Source organism: Ruditapes philippinarum, unplaced genomic scaffold (assembly GCF_026571515.1).
Source record: "Ruditapes philippinarum isolate M1 unplaced genomic scaffold, ASM2657151v2 ctg3361_1_1_1_1, whole genome shotgun sequence".
Classification (NCBI taxonomy): Eukaryota; Metazoa; Mollusca; class Bivalvia; order Venerida; family Veneridae; genus Ruditapes; species Ruditapes philippinarum.
The window spans coordinates 1-20,177 of NW_026859734.1; the positions used below are offsets into that span (position 1 = coordinate 1).

General features: G+C 30.6%; 3 protein-coding genes across 3 annotated transcripts; 2 read left to right on the forward strand and 1 right to left on the reverse strand.

The window, feature by feature from the left end:
- Nucleotides 1-867: 867 nt before the first annotated feature.
- Nucleotides 868-2,695, forward strand: LOC132757705 (thialysine N-epsilon-acetyltransferase-like). The gene is made up of 2 exons (XM_060749061.1): nt 868-1,013; nt 1,818-2,695. Exons 1-2 carry the CDS (start codon nt 942-944, stop codon nt 2,250-2,252), a joined length of 507 nt encoding a protein of 168 aa, XP_060605044.1. The 5' UTR covers nt 868-941; the 3' UTR covers nt 2,253-2,695.
- A 547-nt stretch (nt 2,696-3,242) lies between these two features.
- On the reverse strand, nt 3,243-9,410 carry LOC132757711 (uncharacterized). Its single transcript, XM_060749068.1, has 7 exons — nt 9,356-9,410; nt 8,979-9,095; nt 8,255-8,296; nt 7,284-7,414; nt 6,835-7,056; nt 4,640-4,692; nt 3,243-3,943 (listed from the first exon to the last, which is right to left on the reverse strand). The coding sequence occupies exons 1-7, from the start codon at nt 9,408-9,410 to the stop codon at nt 3,841-3,843; spliced, it is 723 nt and encodes a 240-aa protein (XP_060605051.1). The 3' UTR covers nt 3,243-3,840.
- Nucleotides 9,411-11,500: 2,090 nt separating this feature from the next.
- LOC132757706 (YEATS domain-containing protein 4-like) lies at nt 11,501-17,240 on the forward strand. The gene is made up of 7 exons (XM_060749062.1): nt 11,501-11,688; nt 12,674-12,793; nt 13,145-13,211; nt 14,205-14,299; nt 14,728-14,820; nt 15,752-15,839; nt 16,310-17,240. Exons 1-7 carry the CDS (start codon nt 11,650-11,652, stop codon nt 16,492-16,494), a joined length of 687 nt encoding a protein of 228 aa, XP_060605045.1. The 5' UTR covers nt 11,501-11,649; the 3' UTR covers nt 16,495-17,240.
- Nucleotides 17,241-20,177: the final 2,937 nt, after the last annotated feature.

Below are 20,177 nucleotides of genomic sequence, written 5' to 3' on the forward strand. Positions count from 1 at the left end.
CTTTTTTAATTTTTCACTAACATGATACGGAATTTTCTCATCCATTTGCGCTTCAATTTCATCCTGTATTTGTAGGTATATAATAACTGCTGTCATTGACATTTCTTATGTGTATTTCTTGCAGTCCTATTTATAGTTACGAATTCTATGAAATAAAATAGAAAACGAAAGTGCAGTTGATATTGTGTGATAAAACTTTAAAGATCATTGGAAATCATCCGAGTAACCGAGTACTCGATCGGAAAAATGACCGAGTACTCGAGTATTGATTTTGGTATTCCCTAAATTAAATCCATAGATACTTGCAGCCATGTACGTAAACTTAATGGCTAGAAGAGTATACCACTGTAAAAAATATAGTGTGAAAATATTACCTTCATTGAATTTCCATAAATTTTTTACCAGTAAACGTACTTGGAAGACTTTCAAGAGAACTATTCGTGAAGCGATATGACGAAATATCGAAGTTATTAAAAATAAAAGGACCTAAGTCTGCACTGCAAATTCATTCATTAATTCTATAATTGTATCACAAATCATACCCTTTTACAGTAGAGCACAAAAAGAAATGGAAGGACGCTCAGAACAACAAAATTAATAATATGCGGGATTTCAATAATCTGCGATTTTACCAAAAGATACATTTTATAAAATGACAAAAATAAGACATTTCACCACACACTCGATTTTGAAAATGATAAGCCTCATTAGATTGTAAAATATCGATATTTGTTGGCTCTCCTTGCTGAATATCAATTAATACCGGCGCAGTCTTTGCCTTGACAAACTGACTGTTCCAAAGACCTTACCTTACTTAAAACAGTACACACTGTCTTTCCCGTTCTAAATTTTAACCCTGAAAACATGTAAAGTTTACATGTGTGTCGTTGAGTTAGACACAGTAGATCTACACATAAGCATTGTTGTAATACACACAAAAAATGGATAATAGTAAGATAATCATCCGTGAAGCCAACAAAGAAGACTGTGATCAAATTGTTAAATTGATACAGGTATTCTCATTACATTTCTTTCATTCAACTGAGATTAAATAAATATGCGTTGTATGATTATAACCTAGTTTATTTATTTTTGTTTGTACAGATTGGATCGCACATTATCAGCATTTGATACAAATCAGCATTTTTCTTTACGTAAATTCTTCAGATTTACATTATCATTTGCGGCAGAATATTTGAATCTATTTTATAATAAGCAAAAACATAGTAATAATAAATGAAGTTTGATTAACTATTGTGCTACTAGCGATGTAATTTTAAACAAAGGGAAGTAAATATTGCAGCCATGATTAACTATCCGTCTCTATTTAAAGATATACTGTGCTATTTATTGAAATTAATATCGGAAGTTCTTACTGAATTTTGTCTAAGTTCAATAAAAAAAGCACTATGTTTATGACGCTGCATTCCCTATAATTGGTCAAGTAAATTTGGTCCTTTCACACTATATGAATTTTAAAACGCAACATATCTTCTGTTTTTAAACATTTAAAAATAAACTGTGTATCAATTATCAGTATTTTCAACATCAAATTTGAGCATAAAATATCTTTAATACAACGTTTTATATTATTATGCACTAAAGATAAGTTTCTGAAATATATATATTAAAGATCGTAATTCGCTCTGTTATACAAATTTGATTGTGGCTTTGATCTTATTTTATCATTTTGCCAGAATTTATCAAATTCAAATACTTATTTGCACAATTTGTTTCTTTTCAAAGAGCTTAAATGACAATTTCAGACTTATTTGCACAATTTATTTCTTTTCAAACAGCTTAAATGACAATTTCAGGAGCTAGCCGATTTCGAGAAAATGCCAAATGGACCTAAAATAGATGCAAAAACATTGCGTAGGGACGGTTTCGGTGAGGAAAAGATGTTTAGATGCCTTGTTGCAGCCGATGGTGACAATCTTGTTGCATACGCTCTCTATTTCTTCAATTATTCAACTTGGGAAGGTGTGAATGTATATCTAGAAGATTTGTACGTCACTCCAACATACAGACATAGAGGTATAGGGACGACATTGTGGCGTAAGGTAGCACAAGTCGCCGTGGACCGGAAATGTAACAGGCTGGACTGGGTGTGTTTAGGTTGGAATAAACAATCGATTGACTTTTACAAGTCTAAAGGATCTATTAACCTCACTTCTCAAGAAGACTGGAATTTGTTTAGACTAAGTGGTGATAATCTAAGAGCGTTTGTAAATAATACAGACAAAAAGTAAAATGCTGTCCAATTAAACTTACACTATCATATATATAATTTAGCAATAGAGTATAGCAATTAAATACATTCTTATGCCCTTATATATCAGAATAAATGTTATTATTTGTATTGTACCTCAATATTTTAAGCATATTGCAAGGTGTCATTAAAAATGCATTGTTTATAATTAGTATACAACAATTTTTGGTAGTTAGTTTAATTTTACAAAGAACACATAAATAATATGAAAACTGAAAGAAAAAAGCTTCTAAAGTTTCAGTTGTTTATTTGGTTTGGTTTTACGCACACCAACGTAATATAGGTCATATGGCGCCAAAACAGGAAAGATGACTTTGGCTAACCTCTGATGTTACGAACTTCAAATAGCAGGGGACAAAATTACCTCACCTGCGCTGCAGTTGGAGCTAAGAGATACACAGACTGCAGTTATTTTAACCAATTTAGTCGCCTATTACGATCACACAGGGATAAAATGGCTGAGATTCATATGCCTCAACCATTAAAGGCAACCCCTCAGTCACAGTGGTTTGTAAGCCTACAAAAACTGTCAGTTATGGGAACATTTTCTTTTACAGCCCAATTGGACACGTTTATTTAGACTCCACACCAAAAAAAAATATGTAAAAAGTATCACTGTTCAGTTTTTTAAATCGTAAATAGTAGCTTTACATCTTACAATGAAATGAATTGAAAAGTGTATCACATGTTTACAGAAATGTGTTCAAAGATGTATTGTATTTTATAGTCCATAATCTAATTTTAATTTGAATTTTAGCGTACAAAATATTTTTGGAGTTTTGAAAGATAAAATGTATAACTGGCCAGGATGTACTAATGAAGTCAGGTGAGCCCTGTAATATCATTGCAGTCTAACCAACCTTTATACCGTTCGTTTCTCATTTTAAGCTCTTTGAAACTAAAATGTATTGAATTTCTAGTAGGCCAATCACTCCTTTAATATTCAACTAAAACTACATTTTTTTATAACAACAACTTTATTGTTTGTTTCTCTTTAATATATTTTTTCATACAAATTGTGTTACTTCTCTATATATGAAACTGTTAAAAATGCTAATTCCCTCTAATTATCAATACATGTAATATATATAGTGGTTATTCAACAAATAATAATAATCCTGATAAAACCATGATAGCAAATGACGTACATTTGTAACATATTCTTCAACACATATATCACACTAACCTTTAAGATAAATTGGAGCACTCACCACCACCAATCAGGGGGCATGCTCAACTATTTCTTATTTCAAAAAGTCAAAATTTATTTTAGTAAAGAATTCTATAAGAAAACATCATTAGTATAGATCAAAATAAACCAAAATATAAATAAAATTTCATATTTGACCTTGACAGTCAAGGCAATTTTCATGTCAATAATTAAATTATTCATCGCTAACAAAGTTAATTAAAATATAATATTTAATTTAGTGCATTACAATCACATTTGCACAATGTTGCGTATGTTTGTGGTTAAATATATTAACTTTTATTCAAATATGTATCAATTAGTATATAACATTTTACACTGGAAATTCATTGTCATATCATGAAATGAAAAAATGTCATTATGAATAAAACAACTTGGAAAACATTGTGTCATGCATATTTTGGACAATGTCTATATGTGGGTAGATCATACAGGCATCTTCACTTCTTCTGACCTTGTGCCTGAAAATAAATAACAACAAAAGTGTAAAATGATATCTAGATTTTAAGATGCATGCCTAAAGATGAGCCAAATTATTTTAAGAAAATCAAACTGGAGTAAAATATACTAAGATTTTAAGGAAAGTAGAGTGATAAAGGTTAAAGTAATGATTTACATATTTATGTGGGATTAATGACTGATTTTGCAGAACACTGTATTTATCACCATATATCTACTGCATTACTATTATGCAGTGAAGGCTAATTTTGAATATATTCATGTCTTTTCCATAATATATATGGATTGTAAGCACCATCTGCATTTACTGCAAAATCACTATTATTAGTGGTGAACTAATTTTCGTTGTTTTTGTGAAAAGGTCTATCCACAAATTTAAGATTCAACGAAATTTAATTTTGTTAGTTTTAAGATTATTTTGCATTACATTATTTACATTTTATCCTTTTGAAAAATAAACACACCACGAATTTAAGAACCAACAAAAATGTTCATTGTAACAAATCCATGAAATTTCATGCCCACAAAATTAAGTGAATTCACAGTAGTACATACCGACAACTTACTTTCTTTGTTCACTTCACAAAATTTTCTTTCAAAAACATTTTCAAAATTTTCATCAAAATTAACCTGAATCTGCAGGCATGCTGCTTTAACAGCTTTCCTAAAACAATATATTTAACACACAACTAGCTCACCTTTCTATCACTGCTGGGATTTCATGTTGTAGCTCAGTTTGAATGGACTGTGCCTAAAAATACAAAATCATTCATGACATACACTATCCATTTAAGAGACAATTTTGAAATAGAAAATAAGGCAACAATCATACCTTAACATACACATATATCCATCTAAAGATTTAAGGCAACTTAAACTACATCCCTTTAATAATGGTAATGTTATAAATTAAGTATAAGCTCGCCAAATTGATAATATCATATCTGTTTTGAGAATAAATAAACCAAACACATACACCATGATCTCTTTTTATACTTTTGTGAAACATTGAAATATTGTAGCTATACTGGGATCCTACATGTTTACCGGACAATCAGTTTACCGGACAAAATCTATTCCTGTCAAATAAGGCTTTATTTTTTGCTTCAATTCAAAAATCATCTGGTCTGAATCGTACACACACTTTCTACTGCAAAGTAATTAACAACAAAACCACTCTCAGGCAAATATTGTTGATTCAGTTCTTTATTTTCTAACATACCCTTTAGTTTACTAGTAATTCCATGACCTGGTCATGCGGGGGAATAATCTGTTCTGCGCATTCCCGAATATTAAGGCCCTTAATGGGTTATTTAACTTATTTTAGATAGATTTTACTTTTAATTCTTCTCAAAGTTAACTAAGGAGACAATCGTAACATATTTTAAGGATAAAATAATTTTAAATTTCGTTCAAACAATATCTTGTTGTTGTCTTTTACAAAGAAATGCAAATTAAAAAACGTATAAGGAAACGGATTACGCCCATGGGAGAAAACTCTACATGAAATGTACAAAAAATAGACGTTATGGCTTTTGTAACATGCTACATGATGATCAAAAGGAAATTGTATGAGAAAGAACAGAATTCCATTTGAATATCAAAATGTGTCATACTTTTAAGGATCATGAAGAATCAATACGTTAATTGAGTTAATAGTGTTTATTTCAATTACACCCCTATATTGGCCTCTTCGTAACAAGCATGGCTGCCGTGTCTATTTTAGTGACATACTGGTTTTTTCCAGTATCTTAACATTGCCATTCAATATCGTAGTTTCCTTGCTTAATTTCAATTTTACACTTCAAAATATTTTGAAACACAATGTCCGGTAAATTGAGTTGTCTGCACGATTTTTTTCTTCTTTTAATGCCCTACTTTAAAGACACATTTCTACGGTAAAAAGTTAAATTTTATGTTTGATAAAGGAATGTTTACGTATATTAAGAACCCACAATTATTTAGGTAAAATTTCATTCTTTTCTATTATTTTAAATAAAAGTTACAACGAAAAAACATCATATTTTGTCCGGTAATATGTAGGATCCCAGTATATTCACCAACGATTATGTCCATTCGAACAAAAAAACTGTTTCATTAATGCCTAGGTCACAAATAAAACGAGCACCGACTGATTCAACAATTTTTACAGCATCAACAGTTTTGACGATTGTGTGAACACCTGGCAATTTTAATTCTGATACCTAGCGTGCTCATGAAAGAAAAGGTGGCAATTTTTTATGGGAAGCAGACCCCACCTTGCAGCCATTAGTTAAACTACCGCACAAGTATCTGTACATAACTTTCAAATCATATGAAAATGGGTCAAACTATATACAATAACAAAATCTTAATTAAACATTAAATTGGTATGTGTGTAAAGTCAATGAACCTGATCCTTGCCAAAATACATAAATTAACCCCTTTGCCAACATCCTTTCTTTTATATAAAACATTTAAAAAATTTATTAAAGGGCAAAAATCTATTGGCCTACTAGTATTATCATTTTAACAGAATTTTTGTTTGCATAATGATAAGAATTATACCAAAGTACCAGGCTTGAAAGATTAATGTTTCAAAACTATTCACTGAAGTCTCGCTGGCTAACGAAAGTCTTGTATGTTTCATCAAAGAGATGCTGTTTGTTATGATTTTTTTAAGGACGACCAAGAACATTATACTGTACTTAATGGTGAGACATATAAATTACTAATATTTTATTTTTCACTTCAAAAACAGTTGCATTCCTTTCCTTGGGTGTGGGGAATTTAGGGTTGAGTGATTTGAGATTAACATATAACAGGATGCCTGCCAGTGACACACAGATAGTTTTAAGACTTAAACTACTAGTAATCAAGAAAATCTCCTCACTTACTGAACAAACAACATTACCTCAATTGGTCCAACTTTATCAAGGCGGACTGCACTAGCCAGAACTGTCCGTAATATTGTGAAGAGAAAAGCCGTACAAGAAGATTGCAGATCTATATCTAGTGTGGTACACACTGCACCAAACACTACAGGTAAATGTTTGTATTGTAAACTGTCATTTAAAACAGATAAAGATGGAGTCTTCTTGAACACTTTGACACATGTATCTAGCATGGACCGACCCTAAAATATAAAGAATATTTTAAGTTCATTATTTTTTACGACATTCAATCCCATTTCAATTAATGCATCAGCTTGAGAGTGATTAAAATAAACTTAAATCTCTCTTTGCTATCTTTTTTTTTTGTTATTTCTGTCCAGCTTACTTTTTTGGAAATGTCCCTTAACAAATTTATTTAAAGTCAGCAAGAAAATAACTATGAGATATATAAACACAGCTTAACCATTACCTGTCTAGAGCTTGCTCGTTTAGCTACATGATTTGGTGTACAGGCTTCACAGAGTGAATCTAGGTCACAAAGTGCTTGGATATTGGTGACCTGCAGATAACCCTCTCTAAGAAAAGGTAATATAAACGAACCTGAAATAATTCAGATATAAAATAAAGATTTCAATTAATGTTTTAAAACAAAAATCATTCTGGTCAAAATAAGCATAAATGAAATTGTATATTACTGTTTAAAGTATAAGAAGATATAAACAGATTAAACATTTAATTCAACATTGTTACACTTTCTTGTTAAATGATTTAAATTATCCCCAAACAGTGAAGAAATAATATAATAAAACGGATTCAAACTGTTAAACTTATACCACATAGTGGCTTACAAAAATGGATGATTTCTTATATTAAACATTTTATCTTTAATTATTTGCTTTCATATACAAAATTGATATACTTCATAATTTCACCATACATGTATATATCAATTATGATAACTTCAGGTACCCTAAAAAAAGGCTAAAACGTATACATGTACATAAATACCATCTTATTATGCTTTCATAATATCTTATTTTATACATGTGACCTCTTGACACATGTAAATATTTTCTTAACTGTTTAAATTAGTATTTAACCCATGGCCATCATTATATAAAAGTTTTGAAGATAATAAATCCTTAGCCTCAATGTCTCCTCTAATCTTTTTGCAAATCCAAGATATTCTGCAATATTCCTTCGGAGCATTTTTTAAATGCAATGAATGTCTTAAAAAAAGTTTTTTTCCCAATAATTCTTATCATTACCTTCAAAGTATGAAATTTCTTATAGATATAAGGCAATTTAAATTTTGTGTTTGGTATTACAGTACTCTATGAAAATATATAAAAAATATACAAGATAACTAACATGATGGTTTCCAAATTTGCTAGCTAATCTTGTCAAATCCGAAATAAACATAAACATCTCCATACTCACCTCCATTTTCAAGACAGCATAATAAAAATTCTTTCAATGTATCTGTAATAAAATATGTATAAATGTTGAATGTATTTGTCAAAGATAGATTTAAGATATATATTGCTGAATACTGTGTATATCAACAAACCAATAAAAAGGTCTCAAAGAAAAATGGTCAATCATAGATGTACCCCTTGACTTTTATGTTTTATGTTCTTACATCAATTTCTACAAGTGTACAGTCAGGACTCATTACAATGACACTGTTGGTTCCCAAAAGATAAGTCAGTATATCGAATTTGTCAGTATATTGAATTTGTCAGTATAATTTCATCATTCATCATGTAATGATATGCTTATCCACTGGTATTTGAACATTATTTATTTTGTATTTAGATCTATAATGAACATCTATAATGAAAAAGATTTTTGCTTTTATGTGTTCACTTTATTATACACATAAAATATCATACACATAATTTAACAACTTTATTAAAAAAAAATAACAACTAAAATAGTTAAAGATTGATATGAAATAGATAAAACTTTATCAAATAAAAAGCACATACAATGATAGGACTTTTTAAAAGTTTTTTTGTTTTTGTTTTTTTGAGTCCTGACTGTACATACATCACCAGATAACATCAGGCAGAAATACCTAAAAATAACAACATTTAAACATTAAATATATAAACTGATTATTTCAACTTAAAAACATGAAAATTACTGAATTTTTACTGACCTGTATCCTGAACAACATATGTTTTTAAAGCTACCTCCAGCCCTGAACTGTGTGAAAATCCACCTGTGGGAAACCCTTCAATATTAAAAACACAATAAAAGCTAAAGACAGTGTATACTGAGTTACCAAAACACAATCAAAACCATGAAACAAGCGAACAACAACTATACAAATCAATTAGAAATATCATAAACTTAAGATTCTTTCAACAGTTCAATATTTTTATGTGCCATTTTCCACATTTCAAAAAAGATTCCTGTAATGTTTGGGTGTTCACTAAATACAAACAGTTTACAGTTGGACCTCCAAAACTTGTCATATAAATATGATGTTGCTTTGTGATACTTTTAATTCTTGGTGCAGGGCTTGACCATCACAAACTATAGCAAGATAGTAACGTCTGATATACTGGACTAGTCCAAGCATATCCATTTGAGAATTTCAACTGCTTAATGATATTTGGTAACACAGGATGTCTGTTTGACCCTTGAAATGACTCTTTGACCCTTCAAATTTCCAAAAGGCCTGATTTGACCCTTTTTGGCTCTTTATTTCTTTTCTATAAATATGATTTTTGCGACGGACGCGCCCTCAGGCGCGTTCAGAGCTAAGTCATCTACACATGGGATTTCGTCGGCTACAATCGCGCAAAGTGTCCTCAACCGATTAACAGCTCAAGAAATAGTACATGAATTTGATCCTTTAAAACTCCCATACTTTGTCGGGATATCTTAAAATCTTCCATATTTAGCCTTTTCAATTTCAAATTAAGTTATCCAAGTTAAAATATGAACGTATATGATTGATAAAAACGTTGTAGTCCCGTAGTATTATTGCGCAATATGCAAATTACTGCGGAAACGATTTACCGCTGTCTAAAAAGTAGGACAGCAAATTATACTATAATAAAGGTGTAAGCTCTGAGTTCCAAGAAACTATTAGTAGGAAATAAATATTTCTACATTATACAAAACATTATTATTAACAAATCAAAAGTTTTTCGTGACTTTAGAATAACTCGCGCATTAATAAAAGAAGAACTATTTTCGTGACTCATACCGCGGGTTTAGCTGAATATTCAGCATTTATTAATAAATTAGATACAGCACAATGGTTAATTAGTATAAATATCTATTTTTGAAAATGCATGTAACAAGAGAGTTTTTCAACACTTTACCACCATGTAGTCTTACATGGTAATCTTTATTGAAGGAAGTTATAATATCAGTTCTACTTCCGATTCTTGTGGTTTGTTTACATATTTTTCTAGGTCACGATATGAGTTAACCTTCGCTATTCTAAAAATAGATTCTGCTTCACCTGTGCTGATTTTCGGACAGGCGATTAGGGAGTACACATTATATATACATGTAATAAACCAGCGGATTACATGCAATACTTTTAGAAATTCTATACAATTGTAAGAAGCAAACAAGTTGAAAATGGAATTTAGTGTGAAATTGAAAAGGACAACTAAACACTGTAGTGCTTAAGTGACATTTAAATTAAAATAAAAACGATGTGCTCTGGCCTTGTAAATAAAAAAAAATCTAAAAAATACACTATTAATTGCTGATGATTTTAACCAAAATTATTTTTAATGAGACATATCCAAGAGAAATAAAAATACAAATGACTCACGAAGCATTCTCACATGCTTGAAGTTTATTTGCATGGTTTTATTTTAGAAATATTTCGTTGACAGTTTTTTTTTCTATTTACATATCATTTCTTGGAATAAATCGATAAGGACACTGATTTACAAGTTTGACCAGAGTTTTTAGGCATAAATTTCATTCTGTATTTAAATGCTTGAAAGTAGAAAATCTGAATTATATCAGATTGGGACACAAAATATATTGCTCTACAATCTCGAACTTGTATGGAACAAATTTTCTCTGTTATATATTTTGTGTTTTGTTATTGTTTTTTTTTCTAAAAAAGCCTTAATTTTTCTCCGGTTGCATGTCCGTCGCATTCAGTGCTGCAGCACTTTGATTTATGACAGTCACATAAGCCTGATCGGGCATTTGAACACCTGCATTTCCAAGTTGTTATAAAGTTTAACATATATTTCAGTAGCCGACCATTCTGCATCTTATTTATTGGAATAGACAAAAATATCGTAGGATTATCAATTTATTTCCTACCAGACTGTTCCGACAGATTTGGCAATTAAAGTTTATTTGACTTGTCAGAATCCTTTCATTTCCGCAATCAGTCCGTAACGAAAGTGGTGCTCCGTGCGTGACATTGAGCGGTTAAAGAGGAGCAGTGTTAAAGGCGAGTAACTGTTTTATGAGAATACTCGATAGACTCTTTAGTTGGAGAAGTAGTCACGCAAATGGACATTATAGCTACAAGCCAGACGTCGTTGTTTTTGTCATTGAAAACGATAGACTTATACGCGGTCCATGCAAGTTAGATATATTATCGACAATTGCATTTTAAGATGTTTTAGTAAGAAACACTTTTCTTTTCGAAAAACAAATCGTTTCCCGCTTTTTAATTTCACAACACACAAAACAAAAATTATACGTTGCACCGGTTTCAATAAAAGATTTGTAATTTTTGATATTTGTACTATTTTTGCGTTACTGTAAGAAATTTTAGCTTATCATCTTATAGAAATATGATTCAATTATAAATACGCTTTTTCAAATCAGGTACTATGTCAGAAGTGACTCAAGAAAGTGGCGGCAGAGTTAAGGTAAGTTGAGTAGTGTTCGGATAATTGTTGATTGGATATAGTGTAGATCTCTATGTATATAAGTGAATGACTTGAAAGTTATTTTCGATAGTCACATAGAATGGAAGATTCATATGAAATGTGAACAGAATTTAATGTAGGGTCATTCATTCAGGGGTCACTTACCAGCTTACTGGAGTATAACACTTTAAACAAATGCTGGTGATTGGATTTGTTAGTGTTAGCTGGTTAGTGGGCCTATTATGTACCATGCAGTGTTCAACTCAGAGAATGCCAATGCCACCCCCTTAAATCTTTTTCAAATGTCAAGACAAGAGAAGTTTTGCTTAATACGGGGAAGTCCAAGCAGGGGCCACAAAACTATTCACTCAAAAGAAAATATACCAACACATTTCTTCTGTCATAATCCTACAGGCCTTTTGGAATATTGCTTTTACTTTTACTTTTTTTTTAATTCAAACAAAGAATATGTTAGCTGCAGGCAGCAGAAATATAGCTTTATAAAAAACACTTTACTTAGACTTGCAGAATATTGGGCATATAATTCAGAAATATTTTTGCCCAGATGAATTCTATCATGTGTTACTTCTTCAGATTTTGTGAACATTTTTATAATACCCTTAGTTTTGCTCTAAAAATATTTAAAGGCTAGCTTTTTACCTCTGTATAAGTAAATTCACTATTGGTGACCATTCTCTTTATGAAAGCTTAAAAAAAATTCATGTTGATGTAAATTTTTAGCTGTCCATCATTTATGCGAAAAAAAATGCGTAAAATGCATAAAAGCTTTCTTTACTAGAAGTTTTAATGGCACCAGTTAGTTCTGGAGACAAATAACTTCTAAATGGATCAACAGACAATTGTAGGCTTTGTGATATAATAACATTGTATATAATGTTATATTAGAAACTACAAGATAATTTTTTCTTTTGAACAACAGATGGAAATGATTTATGTTATTGTATGTTTGTTTTTTCTGTTACAGGGTGTTACAATATTGAAGCCTATAGTCTATGGCAATATAGCTCGATATTTCGGCAAGAAGAGGGAGGAAGATGGCCACACTCACCAGTGGACAGTGTATCTGAAACCATTTAAAAATGAGGTAAAGGATTACAGTAGTGTCAGCAATTTACGAATCTTTGTTTAAATTTTGGAAAAAGAATAGTTGTAATTTTAATACTTGTAAGGAAGAAATATGTTTTTCTTTCATAATGAGCTTATTTCGCACAAAATCATTACTAAATGATTAAAATCATACTAAAAATAGCAACATAATAAATTTTGTTTAGGAACATTTATTTTCATTCATTTTCAAAGACATTCTATGTTACATTTTATTTTTGTTAATTGACAGTAAGAACAAAAGTTTGTCATTTTAAATTTTTATAAAGATATTTTATTACATATAAATTCATACTCTTTAAAAAATAAATTTAAAATGTAATCTTTTCAGGATATGACAACCTATGTGAAAAAAGTGACATTTAAACTTCATGAAAGTTATCCAAATCCCACAAGAGGTTTGTTTTGTTTTTTTCACATGTTTTTGGTCATATCTTTGCTGTTGATCTACCTAACCAGCTTTCCTAAATAACTTACTATAATTACCTGGTGAATAATTTCTCTGCAAGTGCCTGACTACTAATCCCACGTAATTTCTTTATCAGCAGTGAGAGACAAATGACCATTAGACTCTATATTGCCAGTTATTTGTCTCAGAGAAATTATGCCTTGTCTGAGGATCAAACATGAACGCCTGAATTACTAATTCCATGCTCTCCCTATTGGGCATGAAAGTTATTCAAATCATGCAAGAGGTTTTGTTAAACTTTGTCTTCACAACAAAGTGCATATGGTGTAATATCAATAATGCTTCCAATGCTTTGTTAGCAATACTTGTTTGAATTACTTACATGTAATAGATTATTGTTTGATGATTATTATGTTTTTTTAAATGATTTTTAAAAATAATTTAAGTCAAACCTAAATTTCTAAACCATGTGTAATTTATACATGTATGCTAAAGACTTGATGTTCTTTTGACTATACAGTTTTGTTATTTAATCTGTTTTCTGGATCAGAGAATTTAGCAACAAACTGAACTGTATGAGACTAACCAGATTTATTGGTTAGCCTGACCCTATACTGGTAGCTTTAAGTATGGCTTGTGTTAAGAGACACAATTGTTTACATTTTTATTCAAAACTTGATAAAGTTAGCAAATACTGACAGTATTCTTCTAAAACTTTGTAAAGGTATCAATGATGCGAACTTCTTGGTCGAGTAGTTAAGGTCATTAAGGTCAAATCACTTGTCCCTTACTTCTGTAGATATCGGGGACTTTTATGAGGTGATGCTTGTCCACAGAAGATTGCTGGTTTTATTCTGATACCCATCTTTGTCTAGCATAAAGCACAAAAGAGCACTTTATAACCCAATAAAATAGATAAATGAAACATATCTGTATATCTTTTATAATTATTTCAATAATGTATCTTAATTTCATTTTTCAGTTGTTTTGAAGCCACCATATGAAGTTACAGAGACAGGTTGGGGAGAATTTGAAGTCATCATCAAAATATACTTTAATGATCCCCATGAGAGACCAGTAAGTGGCTATAGAGTGGTAGTGATTACCCCCCTTTATAATACAATGTAGTGGTATTGTCTACAAATTTGAACTACTTTTGTTTGTTTGTTCATGTAGCATTTGAATGTCTGATGCAGGGTTTCTGTTAAGTGGTCTGATGTAATCTTATTTATATGTGTTTGTAAAGTAATGAAAGTATCCATATTTTTACTTGCACTAAGGGCAATATGGAAAGTTTTCTCACTTCTCAGTATAATATATAGCATATTCAATGAAAACAAACAAATGTAGTCTATATTTTTTCATCATAATGATATCAATGTTGCACCTCTATATCTTCATCATATCCCACTCATCTATAATACCAGAAATGGTTTATTGATGATAAGACTACCATTACATGTTTGACTGTATATCATAATTATGTATTATTTTATATTTTGCAGGTGACAGTGTACCATTTGTTAAAACTGTTCCAGAGTGAGACAGATATTATGCTGGGAAAGAAATCATTGGTCTCGGAGTTCTACGATGAACTGGTAATAATGTTTTCTTTATGACTTTAAATGTTGATCAACTGATCTCTGTCGGATTATTTTTTTATTTTAATTAATAGCTTAATAGTGAATTGGTCTTCCAAATTGGAAGGTCTGTAATAACTAAAAATAATTTTATTGTAGGTATTTATTATTTCATACCTTATGAAATATAACCTATGAACTTCCAGCCCTTGCTGCTGCACCACATAATGATCCAGTAGAAATTATTATTATCGAATCCAATCTTATCCTATTTTCATAGTCCAAAAAGTCAATATAAAATGCATATTATATCCTGTATTGCGTCCATAACATGTATATAAAAAAAAATGCATATCATACTCCAACTTACTACACATTGCTGAGTACGATACTGGATTCTATTAGGTGAGCTTCTTGTTGCTGGAATGCCATTTTAACGGTTGAGGCATCAGAATTGCAGTAACTGTTTATCCCTGGGTGATCGTAAGAGGCGACTAAATGGGTTTGAATAACTGGAGTCTATGCAATTTTTAGCTCCAGCAGGTGAGGTGGTTTTGACACCTGGTGTTATTTTGAAGCTTGTAACAACAGAGGTTGGCCAAAATCATCTTTCCTGTTCCAGCACCATATGACCTAAACTGTTCGTCTGCCATAAAACCAAACAAATCTATATATCTCAACCTTATATTGGTCAAGGCAATAACCGAGACTAATATAGGTTCTGCAGCTGTGTACGAGTCAAAAACAAAATCAGTATTGTTCTCAACATTATTTGGGACATTGGAAATTAAACAAGACTTAATTGATAAGATTGGTTCCAATAATTATTTCTCTTGCAACATCACATTGTGCAATCACTGAAAATTCATTGGTTATAATTTATAAGATGTGAAATAACTTATTTTATTTTTGTGAGTAGATATAAATTTTTTGTCTTTTTTTTCCTCAGGTGTTCAATGACCCAACAATAATGATGCAGCATCTTTTAAATGGAACCAGATCTCTGTCAATAGGAGCTTATAAACATGATACTGACTGTAAGCATTTACTGACTATGATTAAAAAATCATTATTTTGAAAGCTTTTAAATGATTCAGAATTGTTAGGTAGTCATGTATTTGAACAAACCATTATGAAAAATCACCTGAAAGTCACAGCGTTTACTATTGGCAAGGCACAAGAATTTTTTCAAGGATACTGCAAATTGATAAATGAAGTAACTGTTAGTAATAGATCAAATTAGTTCCATTCATATCATATATAAGGAATGATTTGGTTGCTAAGTTTGTACTGATAATAATTGATGGTGATGTAATGTTCTTTTTCCATATTTTAACTTGGGCTTAGTTGTTATTTTGAAAAGATTCTCATCATTAAAAAAAAAAATTTCCCTATAAGAAGAAATTCTAATCAAAAGTTCAATTTAATAAATTTAATAATTGATACTAATTGGATGAATATTTACTTATTACTTAAAGAAAATACTTTCATTATATTTCTGTTACAGTTGAAGAGAAGAAAGAGAAGACCGTAATCAAAATCGAGAACGCGAAGAAGAAAATCCGCTACGAAATTACAGAACTTAATGAGAGACTTAAACAAAAGAAACAGACTATACAAAAATTAAAAGACGAAATATCCAAGCTTGAAACGCCTGCCACAGAAATTATGACACCTGAGATAGTGACTTAAATAAAAAAACTTAGCCTGTAATTATTTTGAGATGAATAATTTCACAAGATACTGTAGTGTCTGAATTTGAGTGAAATTCAGGCTGTAAACATAATAAAAACTCAGCAGGAAATAAAAGGGATTTGTAGAATTGGAGCGTAATATCGGCACAGTGTTAAAGGTTAGGTGAAATATTGACTTGATAACTGATTATGAATTGAAGTGTAACATTGACTTCATATGACAGCCTGATGAAGTGTAACATTGACTTAATATGACAGCCTATTTAAGTGTAACATTGACTTAATATGACAGCCTGATGAAGTGTAACATTGACTTAATATGACAGCCTATTTAAGTGTAACATTGACTTAATATGACAGTCTGAAATGAAAGTAGTTCTGACGTGATGATGCAATTGTGGCAGCCTGAAATGAAGTGACTTAAAAACTAGACATGAAATACAATGTAACTTTTAATATGAAAACTGGACTTTAAATGAAAAACTTTATTGTAACATGCGAAGAAAAAAACAAATTTGAATGTGAATTTGAGACAAATCAGAAGTTAAAAATTTGGATAAGGCTTATAAGTAAGATTTTGTTCATAGTCAAAATAGCCTGTGTTAAACAAGAATATGCCCTTCAAGTATTTTGAAAACAGAGATGCTGAAATTTTCATTGATTTCTCTGAAAAATGGTTTTGTACAATTTTTAATTGTACAAGAGGGATTCTTTACAAACTTGAATATTACAAAAAAGAAGATTATTGAAAAATTTTAAAATGTTTGCAAAAGATGCAGTCTTGAAGTAAGATGTATTTTAATTTTGATATATTAAGAATTTTGCTAAGAATGTTAAGTTTGAAGAAAGAAAAGAGAAGTGTATAAAAGAGAAGTGTATACAGAAAAGAAAATGTATTCAAATATCAATGTACATTAATAAATGGAATGTATATATATGTGTATTTTATTTTTTACTCAATTATTTATTTTTTTATAATTTCGGGATAAACCTTTAACTCTTTGAATGCTAGCAGTGCTTAAATAGATATAATGACTTGCCTAAGTAGCTATAGAGTCATTAGTTACACACTTTAGACGGTCACTGTAAAAGTCATGATGACTTTTCAACTTTACTGGTGGCAAACCACAAGTGCTCCTCCATGCAATATTTCAGTATTATGTGAGTGTGATTAAAACCACTGACTATCTGTAAGCTAGCAGGATAGCGTACTCCAGTAAAAGAATAGGAATTGTCCATGGAAAAAACTTCAAACAACAGCCGTGAATGGCAAATGATTCTTAGGAACTTGCACCCCTCAGCTATCAAGGCCCCTGACTTTAAAGAATGCATAGTTCCTAACATGACCATAATATTTTTTCAAATTTAAAATGAAAATTTTGGTCTATTCAGGGGCCATAACTCTGATTTTAAGCTTTGATAGCAATGCAAGGTCTCTTAATTAGCAAGTTAAATTCAAATCAAACTAATATAATAATGTTGTTATACATACAAACATATTGTGGATGACTGGTCACAGGCAGTGTTCCTTAAAAAACTCACATGAAGACTGCATGATTAATGGAGTTATATAAATGAGCCATGTCACGACAAAACCAACATAGTGCGTTTGCAACCAGCATGGATCCAGACCAGCCTGCGCATCCACGCAGTCTGATCAGGATTCATGCTGTTCGCTTACAGACCCTATAACAAGTAAAGAAACTGATAGCGAACAGCATGGATCCTGATCAGACTGTGCGGATGCGCAGGCTGGTCTGGATCCATGCTGGTCGCAAACCTATTATGTTGGTTTTGTCGTGACACGGCTCAAATGTTACAAAACCCAAGTTCTTATATTTTCAAAATATGAGTTCCCCTTTGTGGCTTCAAGGGATTGCCTTTAAGGATCAAGGCATCAGAATTGCAGCCACCATTAACCCTGCTGGATAGTAAGAGGCGACTAAATGGTCTCGAACTACTGAAGTCTATACATCTCTTAGCTCCAGCAGGCAAAGTGGTTTTGAACCCAGGTGTTGCTTTAAGTTAGTAACATGCAAGGCTAGCCAAAATGACCTAAATTGTGATGGTGAGCCATAAAACCAAACAAACAAAATATGAGCACAATAACAGATTTTTTTCCTTCACATTTTGGTAAAACAAATATTGTTTTGCACTTAGAAGGTCACCTTTAACTGCATGAGAGAAAATAACCACAACAAGAGTCGGATATGTATGTTTATTTTAAAATTAAATTGCACCATGTCACATATTATTATGTTAAGAATTTTGTATGTAATTTTTTTATAATGAGAATTTACTGAATGGAAAATATTACCAAAACTTTATAAATCATGACATGACATCTTGTGATAATGATAAAATCTAAACAAAAATAACCAGTGATAGTATTTTTTACATTGTAATTGTTGTATATATAAGATTTTATTGTTAGAAAATTAGTTTGAAAATCATTAACAACTAAATATACATAAATATATAGAGGATACTCAAGTTTTTCCTATAAATACTGGATTTTTTTTCATTGGATGGTATGAAAATAAATATTTCACAAATGACAGTAGTAAAAGTGAAATATTATAATTTTCATATCACAAGATGAAAATAAATCCTGTACTGTAGTTAAAACTTGAATTTTCTGTTTATTAAATACTTTCTCTCTTTTTTGAACTAACAATTCTTAAGACTTCTTTAATTTTGGTATTGGCTGGATTAAGAAGAAAGTAGACTGGCAAGAAACCAGCAGTGAAAATACGGAAAACATGTTTCACTGCAGTGAAAAATATTTTTTTACAGTGAAAATTTTATTTCATCAATATTTCATTTATAAGAAAATAATTAAAAAAATATTGCCTTTTTTTGCCATTATGACACCTGTCCTGAACACAACAATACATAGAGATAATTTATATATTGATAGTATTTCTTTAAAAGGTCATTTTTTACTGTAACAGTCTGCAGGCACTTCACTGAGCCCACCATCAAGGCGAGTATGGCTCTATAACCTGTTTGTGAAATTTCACGTCAATCACTCATTTAGTATTTCAAGAAAAATTATTTTACTTGTGCAAAACAACCCAAAAAAAAATAATTTCAACACTTAAAATTCAACATGTATATATGGGATAAGAATCGCACAAAAGATCGCTGCTCAATTTATTCTCAGTTTTCTTTGTAAACTTGTTTGTTTTTTATTTCCATTTTAATTTGTCCAACCTATCTACATATGAATTTCAAATTATCTGTTTTTAGGCCTTTGGGCCTCTGCGACTACCCTTAAACGAAATAGCTAATGAACTAGTTAAAAATATTTGCTATGTTAAAAAAAACTGTTGGTGTACTATTGCACTATTTAATGCAACATTCCCAGTTTTACTGGCAGAGGAAGTGATCCATTGTGGTTTCCTTTTTGCAAGAGAGAGCAAATCGGTAATTTGTATACCTTAAATAAAATGATCCGATTAAAGATTTTGATGACTAATCATGGAAAAACAACATAACTGTGGAGAATGGGGCACTATTGATCAGAAACACATTATTATTTAAAACTTATAATAGCTTTGTATTTCATACACAATACACGAAATATAGAATAATTTTGATATGAAATATACATAATATTGCATCTTTGTATGATATGAAATATATATAATATTGCATCTTTGTATTAAATACATATTA

Bases quoted from the DNA above. Each gene is read 5' to 3' on its own strand.
- LOC132757706 (XM_060749062.1), top strand. From the start codon at position 11,650: ATGTCAGAAGTGACTCAAGAAAGTGGCGGCAGAGTTAAG. The intron at 14,300-14,727 runs GTAAGTGGCTAT...TATATTTTGCAG, and splicing joins ATGATCCCCATGAGAGACCA to GTGACAGTGTACCATTTGTT. The intron at 15,840-16,309 runs GTAAGCATTTAC...TTTCTGTTACAG, and splicing joins TTATAAACATGATACTGACT to TTGAAGAGAAGAAAGAGAAG.
- LOC132757711 (XM_060749068.1), bottom strand. From the start codon at position 9,410: ATGGATATGCTTGGACTAGTCCAGTATATCAGACGTTACTATCTTGCT. The intron at 7,057-7,283 runs GTAATGGTTAAG...TTTATATTTTAG, and splicing joins AACGAGCAAGCTCTAGACAG to GGTCGGTCCATGCTAGATAC. The intron at 4,693-6,834 runs GTAATGTTGTTT...TTGTATTTTTAG, and splicing joins ATAAAGTTGGACCAATTGAG to GCACAGTCCATTCAAACTGA.
- LOC132757705 (XM_060749061.1), top strand. From the start codon at position 942: ATGGATAATAGTAAGATAATCATCCGTGAAGCCAACAAAGAAGACTGT. The intron at 1,014-1,817 runs GTATTCTCATTA...TGACAATTTCAG, and splicing joins AAATTGTTAAATTGATACAG to GAGCTAGCCGATTTCGAGAA.